We start from the raw sequence: 27,152 nt of genomic DNA, 5'->3' as shown, positions 1-27,152 counted from the left end.
TTGTTTTTATACTTCTTTATTTTTCAAATATATTTATATTTAATTTGGTAATTAATTGGGATTTAACAGCTACAGTTCATCCCACCCTTTAAACTGTTGTATGTGTTGCATGCATGTGGTTGTTGTAATGCACTTATAGGTGTTACAATTAAATTCTATAATAACAAAATTTGATATATCAGAAATTAAGTGTTGATCTATTCATTATTCTTCAGTAGACAACAATACATGTATAACAGTACTTCCATTTAGAGATTAAAACATCAATAAACAATCAAATTCTACATTACAAATGAAGGCCTGTGTATTTAATCTTAAACACAAGTGAAAGAAGAGAATGTGCTTATTTTCAGCAATGTTCACATGTAAACATTTATACACATGTGCACTTGAAGCATAGGATCATTTCCTTAAAGAGCGATTTAAGCGATCTGCAGGTGACAGATTGGCCAAGATTCAAACAGTTCAGAAGTAAGACTCATCGATATTAACAAAGTGCTTCACTTTATAAAAGCATAAGTATAAAATTGTGTTGTCAGAGACAAGAACCAGCCCACGATATCTTCCTTTATCAACGACCTGTAAACATGGCAGGTAGTGTAAACACATGTTTTACCATTCAGAAAATGTTAAAACTACTGCTTAAGTCCAGTTACTTTCCTACAAAGGTATTACAAGTGATTACACATTTTTGAAAACAGACAATAATCTGTACACATTTTGACAACCAACAAAACAATTTTTAAAGTTGTACTCTTAAAAATAGAGCACTGTGCTGCAATTAAACACCCATGATGAGTAGAAGAAAACAAAATGATATCACTCATTGACAATAGGCAACAAAACATAGTATTTAACATACTGTATGCAAAGTGTATGATAAGGTCAGTGTGTCGGATAATGTTTCTTTAAGCTACTGGCCAGGAGATATAATGTGTATATACATTTACAAGAGTCAGTGTTGAACTTGAGTGTGAGGATGTGTAATTTAGAGGTGCACCAATAACCATTATTTGACCATTTGAGTGACTTTTAACAGTCTTAATAAGTGCTTCATCATTTTGTAGAAGGCAAAGTTATATCTGTTTGTACAGTATATTTATGTAATAACTGAAAAACTCAAAAGCCAAGTGATATTCAATTATCTCATGTCAATATGTACAATTATGCATAGTATTTCAGCACAATCTAACACTGCATGTAGTCACTTCTTTGGATCTGTGGCCTACACAGATACAAACTACAGTATAATTAGTTTAGCCTGTTACTGGTCCTGGTATTACACTTGCTTTAAGTTTAGTCGCTCAAACTTGTGTATAACTTGCAGATTTCCTGCTACAAATGCTTCTGTAGTGCATATATGTGGGATTTGCATCAGTGTATCCAGTATGATGGAATGAAAAATGTATAATTATGTAGAGAATTTAAATGATAGGAAAAATGGAGAGAAATTATCTTCACATCTGTTTTATTTAGGTTGAATGCCAATTTATCATTCAGGTTTTGCCATTTAAAACTTCATATACATCTGGAATAAACTTCTTACACATTGTTGCCTTCATCTTTTAATTTTAAAACATCTGGATGACAATTTTCCTGTAATGTTGTTCCAGTTTGGCCAATGTCATGTTTTTTGGACTTACTTTGGCGGTAAATGGTATTAGACAGGAGACATGGGTTGATTTCTATTTTTTTCCCATTCAAATGTCAAGAGTTGATGCTATCCTATGGTCCACTCTTTCAAGCATGAACATGTGTTGAAGGGACAAGTTAAAAGTCCAGTGTGTAGGATTTAGTGACATCTAGCGGTGAAATTGCAGTTTGCAACCATTTGAATATCGCTCGCCTCACCCTCCCCTTCCAAGTGTGTAGGAGAATCTACAGTGGCCACGAATCTCGCGAAAAACGCTAACGGCCCTCTCTAGAGCCAGCGTTCGGTTTGTCCGTTCTGGGCTACTGTAGAAACATGGTGGTGCAACATGGCGGCCTCTGTGGAAGGGGACCCGCTCCCTCTGTAGATAAAACAGCTTATTCTAAAGTAATGAAAACACAACGATTCTTATTTTCAGGTGATTATACACTAATGAAAACATACTTATAAATATTATATTCCATTTCTGCCAAGACCTCCTCCTAAATGTTACACATTGGACCTTTAAGGGATGTCCAAAGAGGAGCAACATAACTACACTAATTTCCCACCAACTACAATGTGAAGACAAAAATCTCACAAGTACCTGATGTGAGAATCGGAGCATAACGTTTTTCTGAGGCAATTCATCCCAAATGAAACTAATGTTTAGTTAGATTCTTTTGTTATACATTATATAGCTTTGCATTCACATTAATCTCTGTAACATTGTCATTTCACAGAATCAAGTTCTTTAAATATTTAAGCATTCTAGCAGAACAAATAAGAGTGAATACACCTTTGAGCGACTTACAGTAAAGAATCCAATAATAAGAAAACCTGATTTGTAAACTTTAGAACACGCGGAGCGATTAAATACCTCCGTCACTCAAGATTTAATGTCCTTTCTCTGCGTGCGCCTCAACAGAGGATCAAAGTGAAGGTTGTGTGACTGTCCTTCATCTGTCACACAGCTGGCAGGTTAAGACCCGAGTCTGACACACAGCTTGTGTCTCTCATGCCTGGCTTTACTCTGATGGCAGTAATGTCAGTTCAGCTCATTTACAGCAGCAGCACTAATCCACCCCGTCGAAGCCTTGTGCATTCTCGATGGCGATATGAAGTTTCTCCCTCAGCTCCTCAAAAGACTCATAAGGAGGAAGGTCCAGTCGGTTGAAGCTTTAGGAGGTGAAAGTAAAGACAATGAAGGAATGAAGGTAAAAATCACATCCAAGCATGAGTCATTAAAAATATTTTAGCATTTGCAGGAATCAACTCTCAAACGGCAGAGTGAGAGCTCTGACTGTATCCAGCCACTGGTGGGGCTTCAAGCCACTTTGTTCAATTAGATATTATTTTGTACTAGTCCTTTTTTATTATTGGTCATTCATTCATTATCACAGCTACAAAAGTGTAAGCTAAGATCAAGGAAGCAAAGCACAATGTACTATCTTGATTACTAATCAAGATATGGATCTTGTGCACACAAGATAAAAAAAAATGTAATCTTGAGAGACAGTGGGGGCACCATACATCCAAACCACATTACAGTAAAATGATAATATTTGTGAATGTTCAGCAGAAAACAATGTAAGCAGTAACGGCTAAAGCAAAAAAAATTTAGCCGTTTTAAATGTCGGCACAGACTTTCAGTAAATTTGAAAATGGTCGAGTACATTTCTAAACATTGTTGTAATTTTTTTCGTTAAAGTGCTCACCATGTGTGGGCTCGGGGAAGTTTATCACGTGTTCCCCATTGCTCGATGGTGAACAGCTGTGGCCCGTTAGACCCTGGAAAATAAAACCATGAAATGTCAGATAAACACATGATTTTAACTGGAATTCATTTACAAGAAACAAAAAAAAAAGAAAAGAAAAAAGTTCAAGCCACCTGTGAATTGAAGAACATAGAGGGAAAAGATGTGATGCACGGTGGACGATGAGGCAAAGACAGTCACTCATTTGCACGCAAGATCAAAGTAATTATTTGTACTGAGTGGATAAGTGGATAGAAAAGTGGATCATTAATACTAAAACAGACATTTAAAAGGGACAGTTCACCCCAAAATCAAAAATACATATTTTTCCTCTTGCCTGTAGTGCTATTTATCCATCTAGATTGTGAGTAGTTTCATGTAAGAACTATTTTCTTTCTACTGATAGTTCCCACATAAAACTGCTCACAACAAGGTTGTGGATTATCGTGAGTAACCGGGTCATGATTTCTGGAAAGAGACATTGCTGTTGAGTTTTTCAAATTTATTTTTGTGGCATTTTTAAACACCACAAGCCGAGTGCCATTTAGTTCTATTATATTAAAAAAATATGCAGACGTCTCTACGGCAGATAGCTCCAAAACTCGGCATGGATAAATAGCACAACAGGTAAGAGGAAAAATATGTATTTTTAACAAGAAACCACTTACTCAGCGCAACAACTCAGTCGGTAGTAATAAAAACCACTGCATGTTATCTCACCATAGAGTTCAGCAAAGCCATTCATTGGGACCCTTGATGTTCCCGTCACAAACTGTAAGAGCCGGATTCGCTTTTCTGCATCCATCAACAGCACCGTCTATAACAACACAAACAGATATACAAATAAATAACTAATACAAAGCTCTTCTTAAGGGAGAAAAAACTCTGAAAATGTCCACAGCTCAGCTTGTTGGCTGCCGGCATGGAAAGTTGTCTTACTTTCCAAAACCACTGGATAACGACGTGGTTGGAGCAGTAACTGTTCTTGTACTTGGTGTTCTCTCTCCAGTCATTCACATCCACATCTCCAAGACCACACATGAGCAGCTGTGGAGGACAAGAGAGCAGGTAGACACACCGTTATTCATCTTTCTGAAATGAATCTGGTTAATTTCAGCACATCGGACGGACTGATAACTCACCTCGAGCTCATTCTCATCAAAGATCTTGATCAGATCTTGTGGTATCAACTCAAAGAATCCCTAAAACACAGAAATATGACTTGATTTTTATTCTTACTGTTTAATGGTGTCTGCTATGTTACAAAAAAAGTTTGCAAATAAATTGTAACCTCTTTAAAGGCAGTCATCTGCTTTTGTATCCTGTTCACAAACCTCCACTGCATCACCAGACTGTCAAACACAAAACAGCAGATTAGCATCAAACCATCATTTCAACACTTCGAAGATGATGAAAAGTGTTTTTTCCTTAAGCGAGGAGCTCTGTTGCTTACTGGATGTATTCCTTCTTGTTGTCATTAGTGACCACAATCTCGGTGCCGCCTGGCTTGAGTTCATGCTGGTGAGTCTGAACAGGAAGAATAGGATAAGTCATGTAAATCACACAGAAAACCAGTTATAACAAATTGAAAGTTGTTAAGGCATCATGTTGAACAAACCTGTCCAAACAGCTCTTCGTCAATGGTGAACCTCAAATCCAAGTCCGTTGGGTCGTTCTTCAAAATCCACATCAATGAGTTGAAATATTCACTGTCCTGAAAAGACAACAAAAACACTTAACAACATTAAAGTCTTCCAGATTATGTGTGATTTGAAGATCCTCATTCAAGGTGTTCACTTAATTATTTGCAGTGGAAAAATGTGACACTCACAACAGACTCCATATCCTGGAGAGTGATCGGCTTCTGCAGCATCATCTTGTAGAAAGGCCGGATGAAGAAAGCTTTGAAGAACACAAATAATAATGTAAGGATCTATAAAATCATACAACTTGCTCTAATCCCTTTGACCTTCCCACTGCTGTTGTTGGTTATCCTTTGAAAACGTTTGAACTACATTTTTAAAAATTAAATGAAAACGACAGCGGCATACAATCAGGTGGCACTCACCATCGAGCAGTTTGCCATGATACACAGCCATGCCCGCCACGCGGCCGATGAACTTGAAGTAGGTCAGGTGGTCCTCATTACATAAACCCGAGTTGGGGTTAATCTGCAGCGTGTAGTTGTCCCTGGAAGACAAATCACAAAACATGAAGAGGAACTTCAAAGAACAAATATTTTCCTAAGTCAGCTGTCCTGCTTCCTGCCCCAATGTAATTAAAGCTCTTTTATGTGTATTTTTATATTGCCACTGTTATAAATACAATTCTGTGATTTTACAGGAATTTTGACTTGAAGTTTGTATTTTCATTGATGCTCATCCCAAGTTATGTAAAGGGCACATAAACTGCTCCATGGAGAACTTGATCCCAACTAATTTTCCATTTCACAATTACAGTTTTCCAGACCACATTTGTAGATTTTGACAGTGAAAGACGATGAGCAATTTTAATCTTAATGTGGTAACACTGTGTAAACATAAATGTATCTTCCCAGCAACAAAAATCACACACAGAGTCTGTGACTGCACAAAATGAGCAGTGATACATTACGTGTATGTCTCTGAGTTAGTTTTTTTGCATGTTTCTATAGACTTTTCCAGACCTGTATAGGAGTCCTGGATGTCTTTCATTTACTGTTCCTTAATATAAATCAGAGCACTGGTACATGTTCCTCTAAATGTGAAAGGGCTGTGCAATACAAGACTGTTTTGGATGTCTGTATTCATCTAAACACACCTTAATGATGTATAAGACCATTAGACAAAGTATAAAAAGAGACAGTGTTTGGACTCACGTGGCAGAATACTCGAACAGTCCGTAGTACGGGTTGAACATCTCCTTGGACATGAGGAAGAACCATTCCCTGGCCACGCCACCATAGTCCAGTCCCTTTTCTCCCTCAAACTCCACCCACAGTCGTGCCTTCAGCAGGTCTGCCCTCTTAACTGAGAGGATGCGTCTGTATGAGTCCTCCAGCATTGCATTTCGTCTCAGCTTCATCTCAAAACGGTTTGGGATGTCAGCCTGCATAGAAATGCATTGAGTTCATTCATTGAGAAGAAAGTTTATGATCATCTACAGGTTAAATAAATACCGCATATGTGAAAGTGAGAGTGGGAAACTGATATCAGAGGTAAAGACAACGCCAGTCCTCATTAGAATTGTTTTATCAAGTATTTCCAAGGTAAACAATCTCAGTTACAGCTGCTCCTTGAGGACACTCACCGGTTTCTTCAGCTTCTTCCGGAAGTAGTCATACTTCTGTTTATAATCTCTGGAATAAGGCACTGCCTATAATCAACGAAGGACAGTGTTCAGTGACAACAAATCAACCTTAACCTTATCACCCACACTGTGACAGAGGTTAGTTACAGGAAACCTGTAAGCTATGAATAGAGAACTGATATTATGTTACTGAAGAACAATCTGTCAAATACAATTTATACTCACTGGTCCAGTTATAGCTGAGTTCTGTAATCTGGGATCATCCCATTGTGTGGTCCTGGTGTCTATGAAATATAATACATCAGAGGTCATTCATTATTATGAATATCATCATTTAGTCGAAGATGTATTTTTAGTATTGAATGTCATACGCACTGTGATCTATGTAGAATATCCTCCCATCAGTGTGGACCCTCTCTTCCCAACCAGGCTAAAAAGGAAGAAAGTTATTTAATAAGTTGGATTTAGCCTATTAAATACAACAGACAGCACTATCAGCTTTGATTACATATTACAACAGAGAGTAGGGGAATGACATGCAGCAAACGGTCCAGCCAGCAGGGAATCGAAGGGGACCACTGCTCAGGGCATTTGCGACCAATGCTATGCGCTCTAACCATTTGGCTATTGGGTCGTCCCTCCATAAATGATTTTTGCCTGATGAAATGCCTTTTAATTGATTTGTAACTGATTTTCTACAACGGATTATCTTACTGGCAGAGGGCCGAGATCAGATGGGTCAAGTGAGGCTCTCCTCCTCATGTGCACAGGAATCTTTAGCCTGGGATCTTCCTGTTCAGAGGAAAACAAACACGGTGCGTTTCAGTCAACAGAAAATGCTTACACAAGAAATGGTGTTGGAGATACTACTGACTGGTAAGAACTCTGTTGTCAGCATGGCATACATAAGAAAACCCTTTCTTGTTGTGGAAATAAAATATTGGCTTTGTATTTCTATTCAATTAGGTTTCTTGGAGCCACCTAGTGGCAATTAAAATAAACTGCATCCCCCAAGTGGGTGGTTGCCACTTCTAATTAAAAGAAAAGCGCATGAAGTCTGCTGCTTTCTTACCCAGGTAGTAGTCTTTGTGTTGTGGTCGATGAAAAAGGGTCTTCCACTGGGAGCACTGCGAACCTCCCAACCAGCCGGCAGGAAGCCAGATTCATATGTGGCCTCGGGGCTTGGGGTGTGCTGAGGAGACTCCTCAGGGGGGACAGGCGGTTGGGACGGAGGGGGGCTCTGGGGTAAACCTGAACCACTCGGTGCTGCTGCTGCTTCTGAGGTTTTCTGTCCAGCAAACAATATAATATGGAGAGGTACTGGTGTTAAACAAATGACTTTCGCTTGATTTCAAATCCATACTGAGCACATTGGACAGTAAAATGCAAAGTTCCCTTTGTACCTGAACAAGGGGTCGTGTCCACGAAGTGGTTCGGCTGTTGTGGTTGACATAGTAGCGTCTTCCTTTACTGTCTCGCTTCTCCTCCCAGCCTGCAGGCAGCCCAGCTGAGGTTGGAAGCAGCTATTGAAAGACATTTAATATAGTGATCAATACTGACAACTTCAAGCTCACTGAGAAACACAATACCAACAAAGAAATATATAACCTCACTTAAACTATTTCCTAACTTCCACACCACATGAACTGACAGAAGCCGTGACGATTATTGAACACTGACGTCTGAACACTCATACAGCAACATTCTGATGACTTCAACAGGAGTGAAATACTCACCACAGGATTAACAGGATGTTCCTCTCCCGTTGAAGTCCGGGCACTTCCTCTAAGACTGGAATGGCTTGAATTACTAGTGTGATCCTGCATGAGAGGGAAAGGATGTCAAAGACAATGATCACTAGGCCGTTAATGTGTTTATTTTTTCCACCTCTCTTCCTCTCTCACTGAAAGCTGGTGGTTCCTATTAATCTCATTAGGAGTCTCTCTTCCTCTGACTTTCGGTAACCAGAACCTTATGCTGAACAGAAAATGACTCACTGTCTGAGAGGTGCGCAGCTCGCCAGCTGTGGCCCCTGAAAGATGAATGTTTCTCAGCTCGTCGCTGACCGAGTGGAACTCCGGCACAGGCATGCAGGGGGGAGGTGATCCGAGCTGCTGGTTACCGCTGTGGTACAAGGTGGACTCGTCCTCTGTAATGATCTCCCAGCTCTAGAAGATGAGACAGAAGAGACTCATCAAGATCACACTGTATAGGACTGAGCCAAGGTCCAACAACAACAGCTCTGCCAAAGTATTCAGTTTGTGTAGAGTAAATGAAAGTAGTCAAGTCCTCAAGTGTTTATGCCAAATCCCTCAGAGGAAAAGCCAGAATTACACTGCTACAACCACCACTGCAACACCTGGCATCAACATGTAAATTGCTTTCAGAACTGACGTCTCTCATCCTTCATGTCCATCTCACACCATTCATTAGCATTAATTAGCACGATTTATGTCCAATATTCAATCTCTCTCTCTTGTAGCTCCGTTTTGTCTCCACCAACTCCTGAGGGAAATATCTGGCTCTTTAGCTGCTAAATGTTCTACTATGTTCACCAGCTAGTTGCTAACTGTGTCTGTCTGCTGTTTGGTGCTGAGCAGGTCAGTGTACACTGCGTTTTTTCACTGAAAACAGCTGCCTGCTGCAGCCAAAAGAGACGCTATGAGAATGGTGAGATTTAACCAAGACAGTAATGTTGTGGGCTGAAAAATTACAAAAATGAAAGACACTAAAAAGCTCCATAGAGTTAAGAGCTTGTTGTCATTTGCAAACTCTTAACTAGGCATGCTGGGATTTAAAAATGTTCTGTTTTGTTTCTCTGAAAGTAAATTATTTTAAAACTCATTATCTGTTCTCCTAAACAGAATGGAAAAATGCAGGCAGGTCTGAACCGAAGACAGTAACGCAAGACAAGCAGGACACCTTAAAACAAATACAAATTTGTTTAAAAAAAGTTTGAAAAGTACCTCAGGAGATTCTCGTGTGCTGTTTTCGTCGTGGTCTGAGATCTGTCTGCGTGTATTGAAAGCATGCTCCACATCCATATTATTGTTCTGTGTTCTTTGCATCTCCACACCACTGTCCCTGTTTAGGATGGACGGACGGACACACACACATCACTATCACTACCGCACCAACAGGGAAAGCGATGTAACTGTGTTGGAGAGAGCGGAGCAGTCTTACTGCATTGTGGGTCGTTGCCACTGTGTGGTTCTGCTCTCATGATTGACAAAGTAGGTTCTTCCCAGGTTGTCCTGCCGCTCCTCCCAGCCAGGGGGCAGAGCTGGCAGCAGCTGGCTTTGTCTGGGACCTGACATGTCCTGAGCCTCCAGAAACTCCCAACCAGGCTGCACAACATAAACAAAAAGTTTTAAAAGGCAGCACAAGCAGGATGGAGACAATATCTTGTTGCCAGCTGTTGAGTTGCACACACCAGAATAAGACTGGCAACTAGAAGAAAATTCACTGGCTACGATGAGGATGAGAGCTCTAAGATGGCTTAAAATTATTTTGAGGAATTCATCAGCATATTTAGTAAGACCATGGACACACAGTTGGACAAATATAAGCTGGACTCATGGACTTCGTGTTATAGACAAGACTTACATTAAGGAGACGATCCATGCTGTAAAGAACACCTATTACTGCTATGACCTTTGATTGTTTAAACTGTTCTCTATGTTGAAAACAAGTGACAATGCCAAGGTTACACTTGGCTTTTCAATGTGACTTTTGTCATCCAAAAAGCCCAAGGTCGCAGTTTAATAAGCATGAAATAAAATGTTTTTCTAAGTAGTTCTCTTAAGAAATGAATTGTATAAATTGATTTATATATTGTGTATTTTTTAGCTTTGTAAGTTGAATGGAGTTTTGTGGAGATATTCAAGATCCAGTCAGAATGATTTCCATGTGCGATGATGCAAGATGATACACAATCATTCTACCTTTATGGTGTAACTGATTCGATAGAGGAAAGAAATGTGCAAGTAAAAAACCCAAAACAAAACAAACAATATCATTGCATAGGCACACTCATGGGAGACATCTTGTTGCAAACTTACATCTGTGTCCTCAGTCTGATCTGCTGTTTCCTCCTCTGAACCTGAGTTTTTGGGCAGGTAGGTCATTTTGAGACGCAGGTGACCTTTGACTCTGGACTTGTGGCTGCGTTACAAACAAAATAATTATTTTTTTGAACAAGGGAGAAATAAATGTTGTCAGGAGTGTTTAAAAAATACAGTATGAACTGTGGCCTGTCATTTCTCCTGCAAATAAACATATGTAAAAATGGAATGTAAAACAGGGAAAGACCAAAGATTAAAAAACCATGAAATCATGCCAACCTTCGTGGGTGAAGCAGAAAATCCTTGAATGTGTATGGCCTTTCTGTATTAGGATTTTCTGTCTGAGAAAAACAAAGCGATAAAAAGGAAATATTTAATTCTCCAAACACTTTTACAGCCGCATGAATAAATCTACTGCCTGACACTGTATCATAACACAGTATATTTAAAGATATCATTACATGAAATGATGGTGTCATTGGACCATGAGGGCTAATTTATGGGTGTTGTATTTATAATGAAACAAAGCAGGAACGTAACATAAACATGACAGACAATCAGTCTACAGTTTCCAAAACTGTAGACAATGATGTGGAACAGACACTGCAGAATAAGGGTGTTTACATGGTGACATGGTTGAGACAGAGGTCGAGAGCACGCACAGTAAAAGCTACAGTAAAAACAAAATACATTCAACTTATGTGAACTTAAACAAGTCACAGACATCAATGTACAAAGAAGAAGTATTTGCTGCAACACTCACCGGTATCTGATTTAAGGGGACGTCCACCTGTCCCAAAAAGTCATCACGTGTCTGACAGGGAAAGAGAGAGGGAGTCACACACAGATGTCAGGATCATGACAATATTATCTCCTCCTACACACAGAGGACTGGCCTAGACACGTTCTGTTACTCAGCTGTCTTTGGTGTAACGAGAACCACTGTAATATCCCCATAGGAACATGCAGTATGTATTTTATCATACTTCTATCATATCAAGACAAAGCTTTTTTTCTTGTGGAATTTGTCAATTTCTTCACAAGCCAGTTCCTCAAACAAACTATCTCCAATCATTAGATTAAACAGAAAATATCTCTCTTCCTCAGCACAAACACTGCACTATTTTCCTACTTGAAACAATGAGAGTCATTTGACTTGATCTATTTCCGTACAGATTTAGTATGTAGTCTAGATAGCAGTGTGTTTATCAGCCCACAATGAATGGCTGCACTGTGTTATTGCTAGAGAGACTGGGTCCAAAACAATGTAGCATTTGTCAGATAAACTGTCTTTTCTTTGAGCGCTTCACACATTTACTGCATGTTTACTGCTGCTGTTACAGTCTTAAAAGGTACAAGGCAGAAGGTTGAAGGCAAACACACACACACACACACACACACACACACACACTGTGGGAGTCAGCTTTGTGACCAAATTAACACCCGCAGCAGGTCAAACTGTCCAACAGCGGTATAGAGTGTTTACATGAACAAATATAGATGGAGGCCTCCTTCGTCCTGCCCTTGCACTTCTAATAGTGCAGCCAAGAAAGACTACATGTACACCAGAAATGGTCAGTCTGAACAACCATTACATTCTTAAAACCCATAAGAATATTGACCCTATATGAGTTTCAATTTTAACCACAATGGTGGGTCCAGCTTTTATTCACAACTGGTTTGATGAGCACAGTTGCAAATAAAGGTAACTATGGTTTATTTCACTGATGGATGCCTGATAAGACACAAGTCAACAAATCAAGACACACAAGTTATACTACAGATTGTTTGCAATTTTGTTGATCAAGGAATTAAATTGTACTCAGTGGCAGCACTTACTGTTAGTCACGCTGGATAAAGACTGCCAGCTAAAATGGAAATCACAAGTGTAGGGCTGCAGCTAACAATTATTTTAATTATTGATTAATAATTAATCGTTTAATTTGATCTATACAATGTCAGAAAAATGCAATTTCCCAAAGCCCTAAGTGAGTCATTAAATTGCTTATTTTGTTGAAACAGTCCAAAACCTAAAAACATTCAGTTTCCTATCAAGTGAGGAAAAGAAAGGCAGCAAATGCTCTCATCTGAGAAACTGGAAAAAATGTTTCTCAATTTCGATTGAAAAATAACTTAACGATTGATCAATTATCAAAATAGTAATAGATTATACATTTAATCTTCAGTACGCTCTAGTAAATCAAGCATATTTATTATCATTACAATTATCTTGAGTAACAGGATCATGAGACATTGCTGTTGAGTTTTTCAAATGTATTTTTTGGGCGCTTTCAGCAAAGTGCTATATAATCCCATTATATTAAAAAAAATGCAGACATCTCTACGGCAGATATCTCAAAAACAATGCAACTCACACCAAAACAGTCTAGATGGATAAATAGTACTACAGGTAAGAGGAAAAATATGTATTTTTGATTTTGGGGTGAACTGTCCCTTTAAGGAGGAATCAGTTCTCAGTGTTGATTAATGTTGGTTATACTTATTTACACACCACAGTACACGGGAAATTAAGAAAGTCAGAACATTTTGGTATTGTTTATGTATGGCCCCTACAATAGCCAGTGTACTGGAGATGTACTAGAATATGTGAGTGTATACAGTATACACAGTAGTGTGGTTTCATATAGAACATGGTCATGCACTATTTACAGTTGTGGGTGGTGAGTAGAGAGGAAAATTAAGAGTTTTTAAAATGTAAAGAAATGAAAAAGCCTCCTGTCTACATTGGCCTAAATGCAAAGTTGAGGGCTGGCTGATGCTTTAAAAAAAAAAAAAAAAAACAACACACACACACACACACACACACACACACACATCTAGAAGGACAATATCATAGTGTCACATTCAGATCAGTTGTCGGCACTGATCAGATTTACCTTAATCTAAACTCCACTTCCATTAAAACCACAGTATATTAGCATGTCACCCACTACTTCTGTTGCTCTTAGAAACCTTTGCACAACAATATTTATCAATATACTCTGCCCTTCATAACTTTTAACAGTCTGCTCAGATGTTGAGAAACTGAACTATGCAAACAATCTCAGACTAACTGGACAACTGGTCCCTCTGTCAAATTAAAACTCAGCTCAGTATTTCATAAAGAGTAATGTGTAAACAATTACAGGCTAATAGCAATGACTGTCCATGCTGGTTTTAAAAGTCAAGTAGGGCGTTTCTATATCAGTACCAAACAGAATACACAAACACAGTTTTTTATCAAGAGAAACAGTGACGTGAGGCCAAGCTTCAAAAAGAGGAAGTGTATGCTTTGGACACATGATAAGACTGCCAAAGATAAAAAAGATGGATAAATGTCCATTCAGAACATCCCTGAAGATTCATGTAACACTAAATGCAACTGTTTATCATGCGGCATAAAGCAGTGCTGACCACATACTGCATGAGGTTGTGGCAAGCAGCTACAGACACATGTTTTGGTATCTGTAGAGCAGGCTCAGTGATATCCATCTTAGCTCTGCAACGACAAACTACTTTTAACAGGTGGAGAGCAGCTTGTGAAACCTAAACTTCTGAAGAGCCACCCAGCTAAGTTATTGGAGCAGGCAAACAAAGTGTCTGATGAGGAGCTGTCCTGATCAGGAACGTACGTACACATCTGAGTAACAATTCCATAAAATAAGTTGAAACGAGTTATATTTTGGCAGAGACACTCTGGGAGCAAATAAAGGCCGACTCATGAGATTGCCAGAGTTGCAGCGAGTATGCTTCATTATCGTGACAAAGTTAACGTTGAAGCTGTAAAACAATTTGAGACGGCCTTGTTTTCTACACCTGAAACCATTTCCTCTCACTGCAGGAGGCAGTAACATCAACTCTGACGGCCTGCACTATTCATTTGTTATGCTGATGTATAATGTATAATCAAAACATATTTATTTTACATCTAAAAAGGAAGAGAGAGCCCATATTTTTCCTGGTTGCTGGCTATATTCCAGTTTTTAAACAGTTAAAGCCTAAAAGTTTTCATAATGGGTGAGTGATTTCTCGTCGTTTCTGAAGGAATCAACTTGAACTAGGACATGCAACTCTGCACCACAACCACAAACACTGTGGCAGCTGAACAAAACAGTCCAAACAAAAGCCATGTGGTGGAAATGTTGTTTGATTATTGGACATACAGTCTGCGGGAAAAAGACAACAAACTCCTCCAAATTTCTACTTGGATATCGTACATCATGGCACCCCGTCAGGTTCTGTTCATGTTGAAATTGATCTAGAGCGCATATCAGCAGACCTAAGAGGGCCGCGCATATGAATGTCTCGTAAGACAGCGGGTATTAATTAATTTAATAATGCAGGCATTTCGAGGGAGATGCTCTGGCATCAGACGCTCTTAATCAAAGAAGACGGCTGGTTCTGATGAGATCCCGCCACGACTTGTATGCATTTGCCATGCAAAGTGGACCAGCGAGGTAAGTGGGCCACAAAAATCATAAAGTTTTGTCTTTTTGGTAGCAAACGTGCTACTAGTTCACCAGTCACGAAAACAGGAAGAGAAATGTTTTTTAACCAATAAAATGCACACACATACAATGGTGAGCTTCCTATGATTGGTGCGAATGGTGTTCACACCAGAAATGAACAGCTCCAGAGTTCCCCTGACAGCGGTCTGGGACCACCCCTTTGAGGCGGACCAGAGAGCGGTTGCTTGGTCCGCACTAGAGTTTGGGTCCAGAGCTCACACCAACCCAAATGAACCGCACCAAGGTGGTAAATGCTCCAGGGCTTCGTTCAACCAGACTAAACAAGACGGTGTGAACCCACCCTAAGACTATCTGGACATTCAATAAATGGCATGTAGGTCCAACTTTTTGGTCCCCAGAAAATTGAAGTATAGTTAAATATGGGCCATTTATACTACATCTTGGTTCTTTATCAAGTGAATGTCTGCTCATTCGGCTATAACAACATTATGCCTTCATTAAATTATGACTTGGGATTGTTCAAAATACAGCAGAGATTTCTCAATTCATGTTTTTCACATTCCTTGTGTAATGTGGTCACACCCTGTTGTTCATTAACCCTGTTGTTCATTATGGAGTTATGAGAGTGTTTCTAAACACCAGTTGCATCACAATTGACACATTCAACTATATAGTTTATCAGCCTTTTCTTTGTTTTTGTAGCAGTATTTGAAAAATACTTAGTAAACCTGGTTGAAGCCACAGTAGTTTCTCTCTCTACTGCTGAAATAACAAATTATGTCACATTTAGTCTTTATATGAAATGTCATCTCACAAATTTATTACATTGAAAAAAATATAGCTGTTTATTTTTCCTCTTAGGTTTTTTTTTGTAGTAGACATATTAAATTTGATATTTAATATTGCTGTTGGGCTGTTGGCATGAGGTGATCGTTTTTGAATCGCTGCTGTAAAAAGAAGGTAATTTGTGAGTACAAAGCTCATTTAGCCATATTCAGTCAGTAAAATCACTGCCCATTTTTAAAAAAATACTTACATTTCTGGAGTAATAGAAACTCTTAAGATTATTATACGTATATTTCAGTACTTTTACATATGTTTCCTAGTTATTTGAATTATGATATACTTCTTGATAAGTGTCACCTCACAGAGTGTGAATCATTGTTGTTGTTGATGTGACACTAGACTAAATATGCATGAAGGACTATGAACATCAAAGCTCAAGTGAAATGAATATACTTGATACTGGTATTTCAGGGGCATTTCAAAGTGAGAAAATTAAACCTAGATTTACAAAAGCAAATTTAGATCTTTAAAAGTAAACGGACTGGCTAATTACTGGAAGAGACCTTCTTACTTGCCAACCTGCTAAATGCAGGGTGTAGGCTGACACCTGATACTTCACAAACACTGCCTGGCAGGGGGACCCACAGGGAAGGGACACACCACCCTTTTACTGGGAACGGCTCATGCTCCCATCCTGCCTACATTACATTACCCCCCACCACACACACACACCATGTCCACAGATGGCTGGCATGACTGCTCTAGTATCATGCTGTTAAATTTGAATCCACGGGACTGGGCAGTGCTACAGACCACCAGACTATCTGGAGTCAGGGAGAATATTTCAGAGGCACTTTATTTATATCAGCAAGGGGCACTGCGTTTCCCACCACTAAAATTAGCCTGGGTAAATACTTAAGTCGATTACTCATAGCGCTAACAGAATAATAAAAATGGAGAACTACTCTAAAGTTGAACATGTCTTCACACAAACCAACAAACGAACACACTCACAAGATAAAAGATGGGAAACTTTTCTTTCTCCTTCTTTTCTTGGAAACCAATATGCAAATGTGTTTACTGTAATGTAACCGAATAGCTCTGAATGTTTGTCCACATTGGGCTTGTTAATTGCATGACTTAGCTGTAGCAATTTTCTCGGTTACTGAATTTCGCTCTAGCTTGTGGTGAGCCCAATGGTTGACGCTGAGTTAACAGAGTTTTAAGGATTTGAATGGTGATAGCAGTGAAGGAGAGCAGCATTATCACAGAATATATATTCAATATTGAAAAATATCTAGTACTGCACAAGTGTCAGAAAAATAAACTCTTGAATGTAAAATCTTCCTTTAGCAACGATAAGCCGAACATTAATGTATTTTTCATTTTGTTCTGTATATGAAAGCACAAGTCTAAGTGGCATCAGCTGAGCAGTAAACAAAAGCAGTATGGAATCTACTTGAGCCAGTTGAACAACATTATAGGCGACTGCACAGTGTCAGGTATCTTGACAAATTGCTCATTTGAAAGCTGCTTGCCTCTCAATTCACTGTGAAGTTTCAGGCATTACAGCTCGTTCCTGATGGTCAGGGGCAACATTTAATTCCAATTATGAAACTTAACACTCACCTTGGTGTTTTGACCTGGGCTCTTTGGCGTATTATTCCCTTTGAGGCTTGTGTTTACATCAGTAACAGAGCTAGGCAATTTAGCTGGGCAACAAGGAGACAAATGAATGTGCACATGTGGAGAGCAAGGGCTACTGAATTTTGGATTTGAAACGTGACATGAAATTCCAGTGTTAGGGTAGGGCACCTCCAGGGAAAAACTCCTTTGGATTGCGCGATGACAATGGTTTTCCTCAGGCCTTTCCTGGCCTTTTCCTGATGAACAGACCTTTTGGTTTTTCTCTAATGGTTTAGTTGAGGAGAACAAACAAGCAGAGGTACTACGATACAGTTTTTTGCGAGGGTCATGTTCACCCTCAGAGTGTGCGGCCGGGTTAGGAGCCTCAGGATGTCCCACATTGACTGTAGCCGTTGTTGCAGCTCCCTTCCCGGGTATCATTGGTCTCTGGTGGGCAAAGTGCAGCAGCACGCTGCTAGAGTGACGATTCGATCTGTCTAGAGTTGATGACAGTTCCATTACTTTACTCCTGTCCTCCATTTTGCATTTTGGTTCATCCTGTAAAGGAATATTAAATTGCACCATGTGTTTGGTGTCCCTGAACTCGGCTGAACAGCTTCCTTTTGGGAGACGATGGCCACATACTGCCGTGGTGGTGGACCCTTTGCAAGTCACTTCCTCATCATCTTGTGAGAATTCAGTGGCAGATGTCTGAAGAGACGACTGATGAGACCCCTTCGCTGGTGAGAGAGCCACTGGACTGACTGGGGAAGCAGGTGGGGTGCTGCAGGGGCTCTTTGAAAATATAACCAAGGAGGAGCACCGTCTCAGCGGGACCTTGGACTTGCGGCAGAGTAGACTCCTCTCCTGGGTGGTCCTGTGCTTTTCTGAAGCCTCTGGCTCAAAGATGCTGTTGCTGCTACAGTACCCAGCATCGCTGGCCATGCTGCTGCTGCACGAGCCTCCGTCAGAGCCACTACCTGCTCCTCCTTCACTGCCCCCCGGGTCTCCATCCTCTATACTGCCATCCAGCTCTCCACTGAGCTTTCCACAGGGCTGCAGCAAGATCTGCAGAATGCTCTTCTTATTACCCCTTCCAGTGTTAACCCTGGGTATGAATACTGAAGAGTACCGCTGTAAATTAGCATAGTCTGGTGACAGAGGAGTCACCTTCAAGTGGACAGAACTGTGCGCCAGAATCTCTGCGGGGCTACGAGCTGGCACACTGACTCCACTCTCCTCACCATGGCTGCTGAGGCTTTCTGACAGAGGGTCAGTGTTGCTTCTCCTTGACGCGAAATGCAAGCGCAGCCGACTTGCCATTCGTTTAACTCTCTAATCCCTGCAGTGCCGGTGAGAGCTGCATGATCAAACTTGCTGGTAGGAAAAAAGGAAAGCAAAGCAACTGCTCCGAGCTCTGCTCTGTGATCACAATCATTAGCGGCTGTACATAGCCAAAATAGCTCTGGTGACAACCTACATTCCTCTCCAGGCTGATCTCAGCTTTTAGTCAGAGGAGGTCAGTGGTTCTGTTTGGAGACATGACCCAAACATACGACCTTTGAAACTAGAGCAATCCCAGAGGTTAGCCCCTTTAGGGAGCTTAAACCCTATATGGAAAAACAATATAACACTAAAACTTAAAAAAGGACAGAGCTTCCACTGCTGACTTGCTTTATAACCTTAGCATAGCTGCTAGTTAACTCTACCTCTTGAGTTCCAGCCAGACTAATATCGAACACCTCGTGTCTTTTCCAGCTGCCTCACTTTGGAAAAAACTAAAACATGGTAGCACTTCTTCGTTGCATTTTAGACTGAAGCTCTGGTAAACTGTTTCATCTGCCTCAGGCCACTCACTCAAGACTTCCTGCTGCAGCTATGCTTCTAATGTTTCTGCTGCTCTGTGCCCCCACAAATATTTTTACCCACTGCTATTGAATTACAGGAAATCAAAGGAAATGTCTTTCAACATAATTCTGTATCAAACTGAGAACTGGGTTGCAAAATCATATAGCACACAGTAAAACCACCATAGCCTGTAAAAATATGCAGGAAAGTGATTGTAAACTGAAAAAGTCAAACTTATTTCATGCAAAAGTACAACTAATGCAAAAGAAATATTTTAGAAAATGTTTTTTGCTTGCAAAGAAACAGAACATTTTGTAGAGATACATACACTGTGACATATTATCTGCCTGCCTACAGAAAACACAAGAAGATAAGAACGAGAAAGAACTGGGGTTGCTTTGACAGCGAGATGAAACCCGTTATATGACACCTCATGTAACAGACAGTGCTGGTCTGATTTCTTCTCTATGGCTGTTGACAGTCCTACAGTATTTATTAATGGCAGCCTATTGTGAGTCAAGCTGGCCTATTTCAGGACATTACTCTGCATCCAAAAGAGTTTCAGTATAAAGTGTAATAGTAAGAGATACAGCCAGGATAAAGACATGATTCACCAGAGGGCACTTCACTGCTGCAGTGGAACTCATAGCCTATTTTTTAAACCAACATGACAAGCTACCAGTAAACTTCGTGACTGGCTATTAATCACTCATCAGCCAAAAGCAGTTTTAATTTATGGTGGTGCGTAGGCCATAAGATAAGATTGGTGACACACACAACACATTTATGCCAAGTCATACAGTATGGTGTAATAGGCCAATAATAAAGCAACGCCACCTGTAATTTACAAAAGAATGTGGCACCAAAATGAACATTGTGCCCAAAAGAAACACTGAAGGACAAGCTATATTTAATAAACTCTTTTGAAAAATGTGTTTTGAGTGTCAGTGGGGTGTGGTTAGAGTAGAGGCTGGACATGAGAGACAGGGGAGGGCTCTGTCAATCAGCAGCCGCAGCTGTAATGAGTTAGGCTAATGAGTTGCTAAACTGAGGCTGTGTTTGGAATCGCATACTAAAAATTACAGACAGACAGACAGATAGATAGATGTGTGTGATTGTTTATTTGGTAGAATTTCGTTTTTCTATGATCAGCTTACTGCTAACAAAGCTAGCCACTACTAGCTATCTGGAGCTAATGTGCTAATGCAACATTCTAAGTAACTAGCTGTTCATGTATTTTACTCTTAACTTTTACTCTTGTGGACTATGAGTATGTTTATTAGATTGTGTGTGTGTCGAAGCAGCAGTGACACACACACACACACACACACACACACACACACACAGAAACACATTCACAAGTGCTGCTGTGCTGACACACCCTCCAAATTTCTACGAAATCTACCTGTAGCATGACAAGGCAGCTTTAAGTCAGTCACACCAAGGTTTGCTTTATCATGTGACTGCAAGATATAATGACACATACAACACATTCAGCCAAACTACAAAAAAAAACAAAAAAAACAAAAACAAACAGAGTGACGAAAAAGCTAAGTTTGGGAGTGTGTGTGGACTGTTTTGATTTATTTTTTTGTGACCTGCTGTGAGACTGTAGATGAAAATCAAATCTAAGCAAACATGTCAAACTGCAAATAACTGTATAAGAAGAATACAGAATTACAAAGACAAAGAGACAAAACACAAGATAATTACAATGATCAGAAATATAACAGCTGAGAGGGAGTGGGACAAAACAACCACATGATTTTATTTTCTCAGCACAGCATTGTTAGTTTTGTGCAGAAACTCTTAGAAAAGTGACATGTTGTGCATAGTGGACTTTTAATGGTTACAAGTAGCTGTCTGACACATAGCTGTGCACTGTCTTGATTATTCTGAGAATCTTGTGTGCTGTTTCTTGTTATATTCACTGATCAGACTACCAGTTTGGACATGTTGATGAAGCAGCGTCATGCCATGGGGAGGACAGGGCAGGTACAGACATGTCATATGTAAACTCATTATACCTACAATTCAGTAAGAAAACTGCAAGATATATTTAAATAACTACTACTATCTCAACTACTAAAAACACCAATACTATAACTTTTTTGGTAGAAAATTGCTTAAAAAGGGAATTAGAGTGGGGGGAAATGCTAATTAATTTTGTACAGAGTGTTTACAAGCTACTTTAGTTTAACTAAAACAAGTTAACCAGTTTTTGGAATCTAAAAAAAAGGTTTCATGTATGCCTTCACACAATATGTGTGGATAAGCAGCCATAAATCAATTAAAATAAAACTATGTTGAGTGTAAGGGTAGGCTACGCTAGCTACTGAATGTGTTACTTTGCTAATACTGTATTCAATATATAAAAAGCTGTAAAAAAAAAAAATTCTTCCAAGTGAGTTTGCCCACTTGTCAAAATCCCACCTATCCCGAGATGCTAAAGGTGGAGTATGTGATTCTAATCTGAAACACGTCTTTTTGTCAAATTCAGCGAATATCTCCTCACAGTCAGCTAATCCAGTGTTTGTACACAGCCTTGGCTCAGTAATTAGGAAATAAACAAAGTGGCTCGGACCGAGCCACACAACACTATTCCAGCCATGATTTGTGTCAGGTCACATTAAATGACTTGCCCGCGGACATTCATCTTACTTTCTAGTTTGCCAGGATCTGCTGTTGTTGTATTGTTAGCTATAGTAGCAGGAGAGTTGTGAGCATCGCTGTCTGGAGCTGCTGTGCTGCGCTGGGAAACCGTCTCGTCCTCTCTGCATGTTAGCTTCCAGCAGCAACTGGAGGGACAGTTTGCTAACCCACAACCTAGCTAACATTAGTTACATTACTTGCTGTGTCGTTGTTCGCTCTATATCATGGTATTGAATTTCTCCAAAATCACATACCCCACCTTTAACTGAGAGATAACAATGTAATTTATTTACTACATGTCAGTACACACATTCAATATGCCTGTAGGAGTGAGCTGATATTTAGTGGGCTCTTTGTTCATGTTGGCTAACTGCTTGAATGTGTTTTTACATACAGATAGCACAGTTAGCACAGTTAGCAGCAAGTCTCAGACTTGAGACCAGTGGTGCTGTCACTGTGGTCTGGCTGCTCAGGTGTCCCAGGACCTGCTGTGCATCAGACCAGCATGAAACTGGGTCAGCAGCTCAGCTGATATCATGCTACAACCTGGCACTCTCATAAGCTTTAACATTGCTGTGCATCGGTGTAATCAATAAGAGGACACTAGACAATGGCATCTATATTCACTACAGTTTCCTATGACATTACTCAATCTACCATCACACAGCAACACAAACATCAGTTCTCACCAAGCTGCTGCTACACACAACAACCCTTTGCATTTTTGGGAGAAACTATTTAGCTACATTTCACAGCACATAATATCTCCATCATCTACATGATATTCAGCACTCGATGTGATATGAGACTCTTTCAATCTCCATCCACACTTGTAAGCGACAGGTGTTAGGATGCTCTTAAGGTAGCCAGATTTGCCCAAATTTACAGCTCTGACTAACAAGGTATCCCAGTTTCCAACAATATCACACATGTCGTGGCAAATTAAGGGCAGCTGTTTCAGGCAGACAAACCAAAGTTAACCTTGCACTGACTGGAGGAAAATATGACACATTCCCTTGTTTGGCATTCATGTGTTATAGTATACACAAAAAGATAATGTTTTAATATTAAAATATTTGTTTTAAAACTCTAATCTATCTGTTTTAAATATCCAAACCTTGTGAGACTATTTCTTGGCTTGAACATCTTTGGGCTGTGTCCAATATGCTGAGTGTGTTACAACTATCAACACTACAACTACAATTACGACATGTCCCTCTATAACAGAGTAGCTCTTAAAATTGATTTCCAATACTTTGAAAAAGATTTTTTCAGACCAGTCTACAGAGCCAGTACAAAGCCTGTGCAGGGCTTTTAAGCCCATTAATTATAACAAACTGACATCTGTCATGTACAGCCGGTTATCCAACGTTTCAGAACATTGCTGGATTTAAGCATGGATGGATGTTTTCCTTGTGTACTCTGTGCTAAATATACAAAAGAGATGTGCGGTAAAAATTTGCTTTGGTGGAAGGTTAAGACTTATATTTAGTTTTTCACATCAGGAAACAGACGTGAACACTATCTGTACAAAACTTCTAGCTTCTCAAATGTGAGGATTTGCAGCTTTTCTTTGTTTAATGTGACGGTAAATATGTCAGACAAAACAAGCAATAGAAATCGAGAAAATATTCGGCAGATCAATTGATAAGGAAAATTATCGTTAGTTTCAGGTCCGACGTGAACAAGCCTTCCACACTTGGAATCCATCTACTTTCGGTGAACATCAAGATGTACTTTCATAGATAAGTAGAGAAAAAAAAAAAAAAAAAAAAACAGAACTAGAGCAATTACAAAGAAACATTTGTCCAACACAACCAGCTACAAGCGACATTTTTCAGTATAATCGAAATTATAAACAGAAAGGTTTAACTAAATAACTTACCAGACGGTTCTCATCAAACACCTCCAACAGCAGACGATGCTTCTTGGGATCAACCTGAAACATAATGTAGATGGTAAAGTCAAAACGCTGAAGTACTGAGTTCAACAATGAGCCAATGGTCAACATGGTTAAATATGATGAAGTATACAGGAAATGTATCTAGTTTTCCGTAAGAAAATGCCACAAATGATCTCCTGGCACATACATGTAAGTGTAAATATTCCCACAACACAAGAGATACTGTAAATAAATGTATTTTAAAATGTTTAATGTTAATTAATTCTATGTTTCACTTACTTTGAAAAACAATTCTTCATTCCATTTTGGGTCCAATGTCTTCGTGTAACATGAGATGGGAAGGAAAAATAAAGTCAAAATAAAATACGAGTCACACAAATAAAATGTGTAAATGCAAATGTAGATGTTCACTTACTCACCTTTTTTATTGTTTTAGTCTGAAGACTTGTGATTACTCTACTGGCAGGGTCATAGAGAGACAGTCTTGTGTATGGATCACTGCAAGAAAAAGAGAGACACATTTAGATTCAGGTTCAGTTATGATCTACTTTCTGCTCTTTATGTATTAGTGGTTTGTACAGTTCTTCTGCCATGAGTCTCTACTTTATTTCTAAGACCTGAGAAACATTAACATAATGGTCTGAGCTGCTCTATGCTCAACGCAAAGTTGAGTGTAACTGTTAATTTATAATGGTTTGAGGCACTGTGACCACAACCGTCAATCACATTGCATTATCCATTACCCAATCTTAGTGCCACTTTGGGCCCATAGCAATGTTGTGTCATCAGTAATGTATTAAGTGACTGGACATTAGAGTGATACTAATAGAGCAATTTTGGTTATAGCATGAATGATTAAACATACAAAAAACTTTTTAACTGAATGCTCTTAATTCAGATTCCTGTTGAAACTGATGGTGCATTTCATTTGTGCCGAAAATGTCATTCTGAACCTTTACACCCCTGCTCTTTCCAAAACACTCAGACTATAAATGAGAAACTTTCTTGCTAACAATACAAAACACATTACTTTGTCTTAATGGGATTTTGGAGAGAATGGCGGACTCAACCAGAGTAATGAAACACAAACTGATTCATGCTTCACTGACAGGTGGCTCTGACGTCACCTTCCTGTCACTCTGCAATAGTTTAGAGGATGCAATTTTCAGCTTTACTGAAGACAATGAAGAAAACTGACAGGAAATGGCCACTACGTATGCACAGGAAGGGTGATGACTTTGATTTGACAGAAAATGAAAAACATAGCATGACATGACCTACAAAATATATTTGATTGATTTGACCATTTTGATAATCAATAATTTTTTCAAGTAAATCATCAAGAAAAAAAATCTCTGGTTGCATATTATCAAATGTGAGGATTTGTTGCTTTTCTCTTTGATATATCCTTGTAAATTAAATATGTTTGGGTTTTGGACTGTTGCTTGAACAAAACAAGCAATTTTAAGACATCATCTTGGGGTCTGGGAAATTGTGACATTTACTGACATATTACAGAGTAAACATTTAATCGATTAATTCAAAAGTTATCAATAGATTAATTTAGAGCTACAATGATTTGTCAATAGCAACATTTTTGATAATCGATTCATTCATTAGTTATTTGCAGCCATACTCATAAGTACAAGTAAGTGCTAACTATTAACAACTTACCTGGCTCCAAGTATATCTTTTTTGGCCAGCCCGATCCCAGCAATGACTTTCACTTTGAGGATTCTGGATTCATCCTGAAATAACAAAACAAAACACTAATGAGTTATATAAGACACACTCAAAGAGGTAGAGAATAAAAGAAAATAATAAAAACATAAATCTTAACTAGAAACTGAACTAAAACTAAAAACTAGAACCATACTCTAACTATAATAGTGTCTGGTTAGCAAGCCCAGTAGATAGTTATTGTCTTGTGTTGCTATGGCAAGGTGCTTCACTAGATACACACAAACACACACACACACACACACACAGGAATGTACAGGTTTGCTATATACAGGTTAGTTTACCACAGAAATCAATACTAGTGTATTAGATCATAATAATAATAATAATAATTATAATAGCAATAATAGTCTTTTTGATATGAATCCCTATCACATGCATGCTGTCCACCCCCAGTACAATCAGTGAATGATGTAACATCCTGATAATACTTGGGCACAATTATGCTTTTACTGGGAAGTTAGTGAATCATCATGAGATTTCGCAATCAATCACACTGGCTTAACGTAGAAGACACAGCCATAGGGCCCTGACATGACTGAGAGCTTTGACAACATGAGTTTTTAGCAAGATAATTCAGAGGTTGATCGGTTTCAGTTTGTGTGTGTGTGTGTGTGTGTGTGTGTGTGTGTGTGTGTGTGTGTGTGTGTGTGTGTGTGTGTGTGTGTGTGTGTGTGTGTTGAGGACGGGAAATAGCCGTTGGCCAACAGAGAGGCGTTAACAGCCTGTTGGGTTTCCTGGCTGAAAAAGTGAGCAGCTAGGGCTCTCTAATGTGGAAGTCACGGATAGCATTAACGTTAGCTGAGAAGTAGAGCAGATCAATTACATCGATTTTCTATCAATAAGTAAAACATTTAAGCTAACACACAACTCCTAACATCGCAAGTTAACCAGCTAGTGCGTTAGTTAGCTCGCTAATTAACTTCCAGCCCGTTCCAGTTTGTCAAGTTTAGTTAGCAACAGTTAGCGTTAACTAGTTAGCCAGCTGGCTAACGACGTAATCACACGAGCGGTCTCATTAACGGCTGGCTAATGCGATATGAGCGTTAGTTTAACGTTACCTCATCTGTCTGAAGTCCTCGGATCTGTGGAGAAAGTGCAGCCATAATATCCTCGCCCTTCTTCCTCCCAGAGAGCGACAACAGTAAGAAGAAGACAGAGGTCCGGCCAACAGTAGACTCCTGTGGTGCTTACTTACTCTGTTATGCCCTCTGTGTTTACGCTGGTCGATACCGTGAACTTGACCAAGTGGCTAGTTGTGACACCGTCGTCACTCACTGTATGTATGTATGTATGTATGTATCCATCCTCCTCCTCCTCCTCCTCCTCTGTTTCCTCCTCCTCCTCTTGTTCCCTTCGCCCTGTCACTGCTACAGCCTAAGAAACCCA

General features: G+C 39.4%; 1 protein-coding gene across 2 annotated transcripts; it reads right to left on the bottom strand.

Annotated features, from left to right (window-relative positions):
* On the bottom strand, positions 1 to 27,102 carry nedd4a (NEDD4 E3 ubiquitin protein ligase a). Of its 2 annotated transcripts, XM_044190412.1 has the most exons (29): positions 26,825 to 27,102; positions 25,698 to 25,771; positions 24,443 to 24,521; positions 24,303 to 24,341; positions 24,006 to 24,059; positions 11,503 to 11,553; positions 11,019 to 11,080; positions 10,737 to 10,839; positions 9,859 to 10,022; positions 9,642 to 9,759; positions 8,673 to 8,843; positions 8,412 to 8,495; positions 8,079 to 8,198; positions 7,748 to 7,963; positions 7,390 to 7,467; positions 7,051 to 7,105; positions 6,901 to 6,959; positions 6,676 to 6,741; positions 6,245 to 6,474; positions 5,456 to 5,577; positions 5,219 to 5,289; positions 5,006 to 5,101; positions 4,841 to 4,914; positions 4,679 to 4,739; positions 4,530 to 4,589; positions 4,327 to 4,434; positions 4,108 to 4,204; positions 3,349 to 3,421; positions 1 to 2,809 (listed from the first exon to the last, which is right to left on the bottom strand). In XM_044190412.1, exons 1-29 carry the CDS (start codon positions 26,867 to 26,869, stop codon positions 2,707 to 2,709), a joined length of 2,733 nt encoding a protein of 910 aa, XP_044046347.1. In that variant the 5' UTR covers positions 26,870 to 27,102; the 3' UTR covers positions 1 to 2,706. The 2 variants fall into 2 exon arrangements, with proteins under 2 accessions (XP_044046347.1, XP_044046337.1); XM_044190402.1 differs by lacking the exons at positions 24,006 to 24,059; positions 24,303 to 24,341; positions 24,443 to 24,521; positions 25,698 to 25,771; positions 26,825 to 27,102 and adding an exon at positions 17,624 to 19,148.
* Between the last annotated feature and the right edge of the window lie 50 nt (positions 27,103 to 27,152).

The sequence above is a fragment of the Siniperca chuatsi genome, linkage group LG1 (genome assembly GCF_020085105.1).
Source record: "Siniperca chuatsi isolate FFG_IHB_CAS linkage group LG1, ASM2008510v1, whole genome shotgun sequence".
NCBI lineage: Eukaryota > Metazoa > Chordata > Actinopteri > Centrarchiformes > Sinipercidae > Siniperca > Siniperca chuatsi.
The sequence above is the reverse complement of the archived record's forward strand: the minus strand, read 5'-3'. Positions and strand labels throughout refer to the sequence as shown.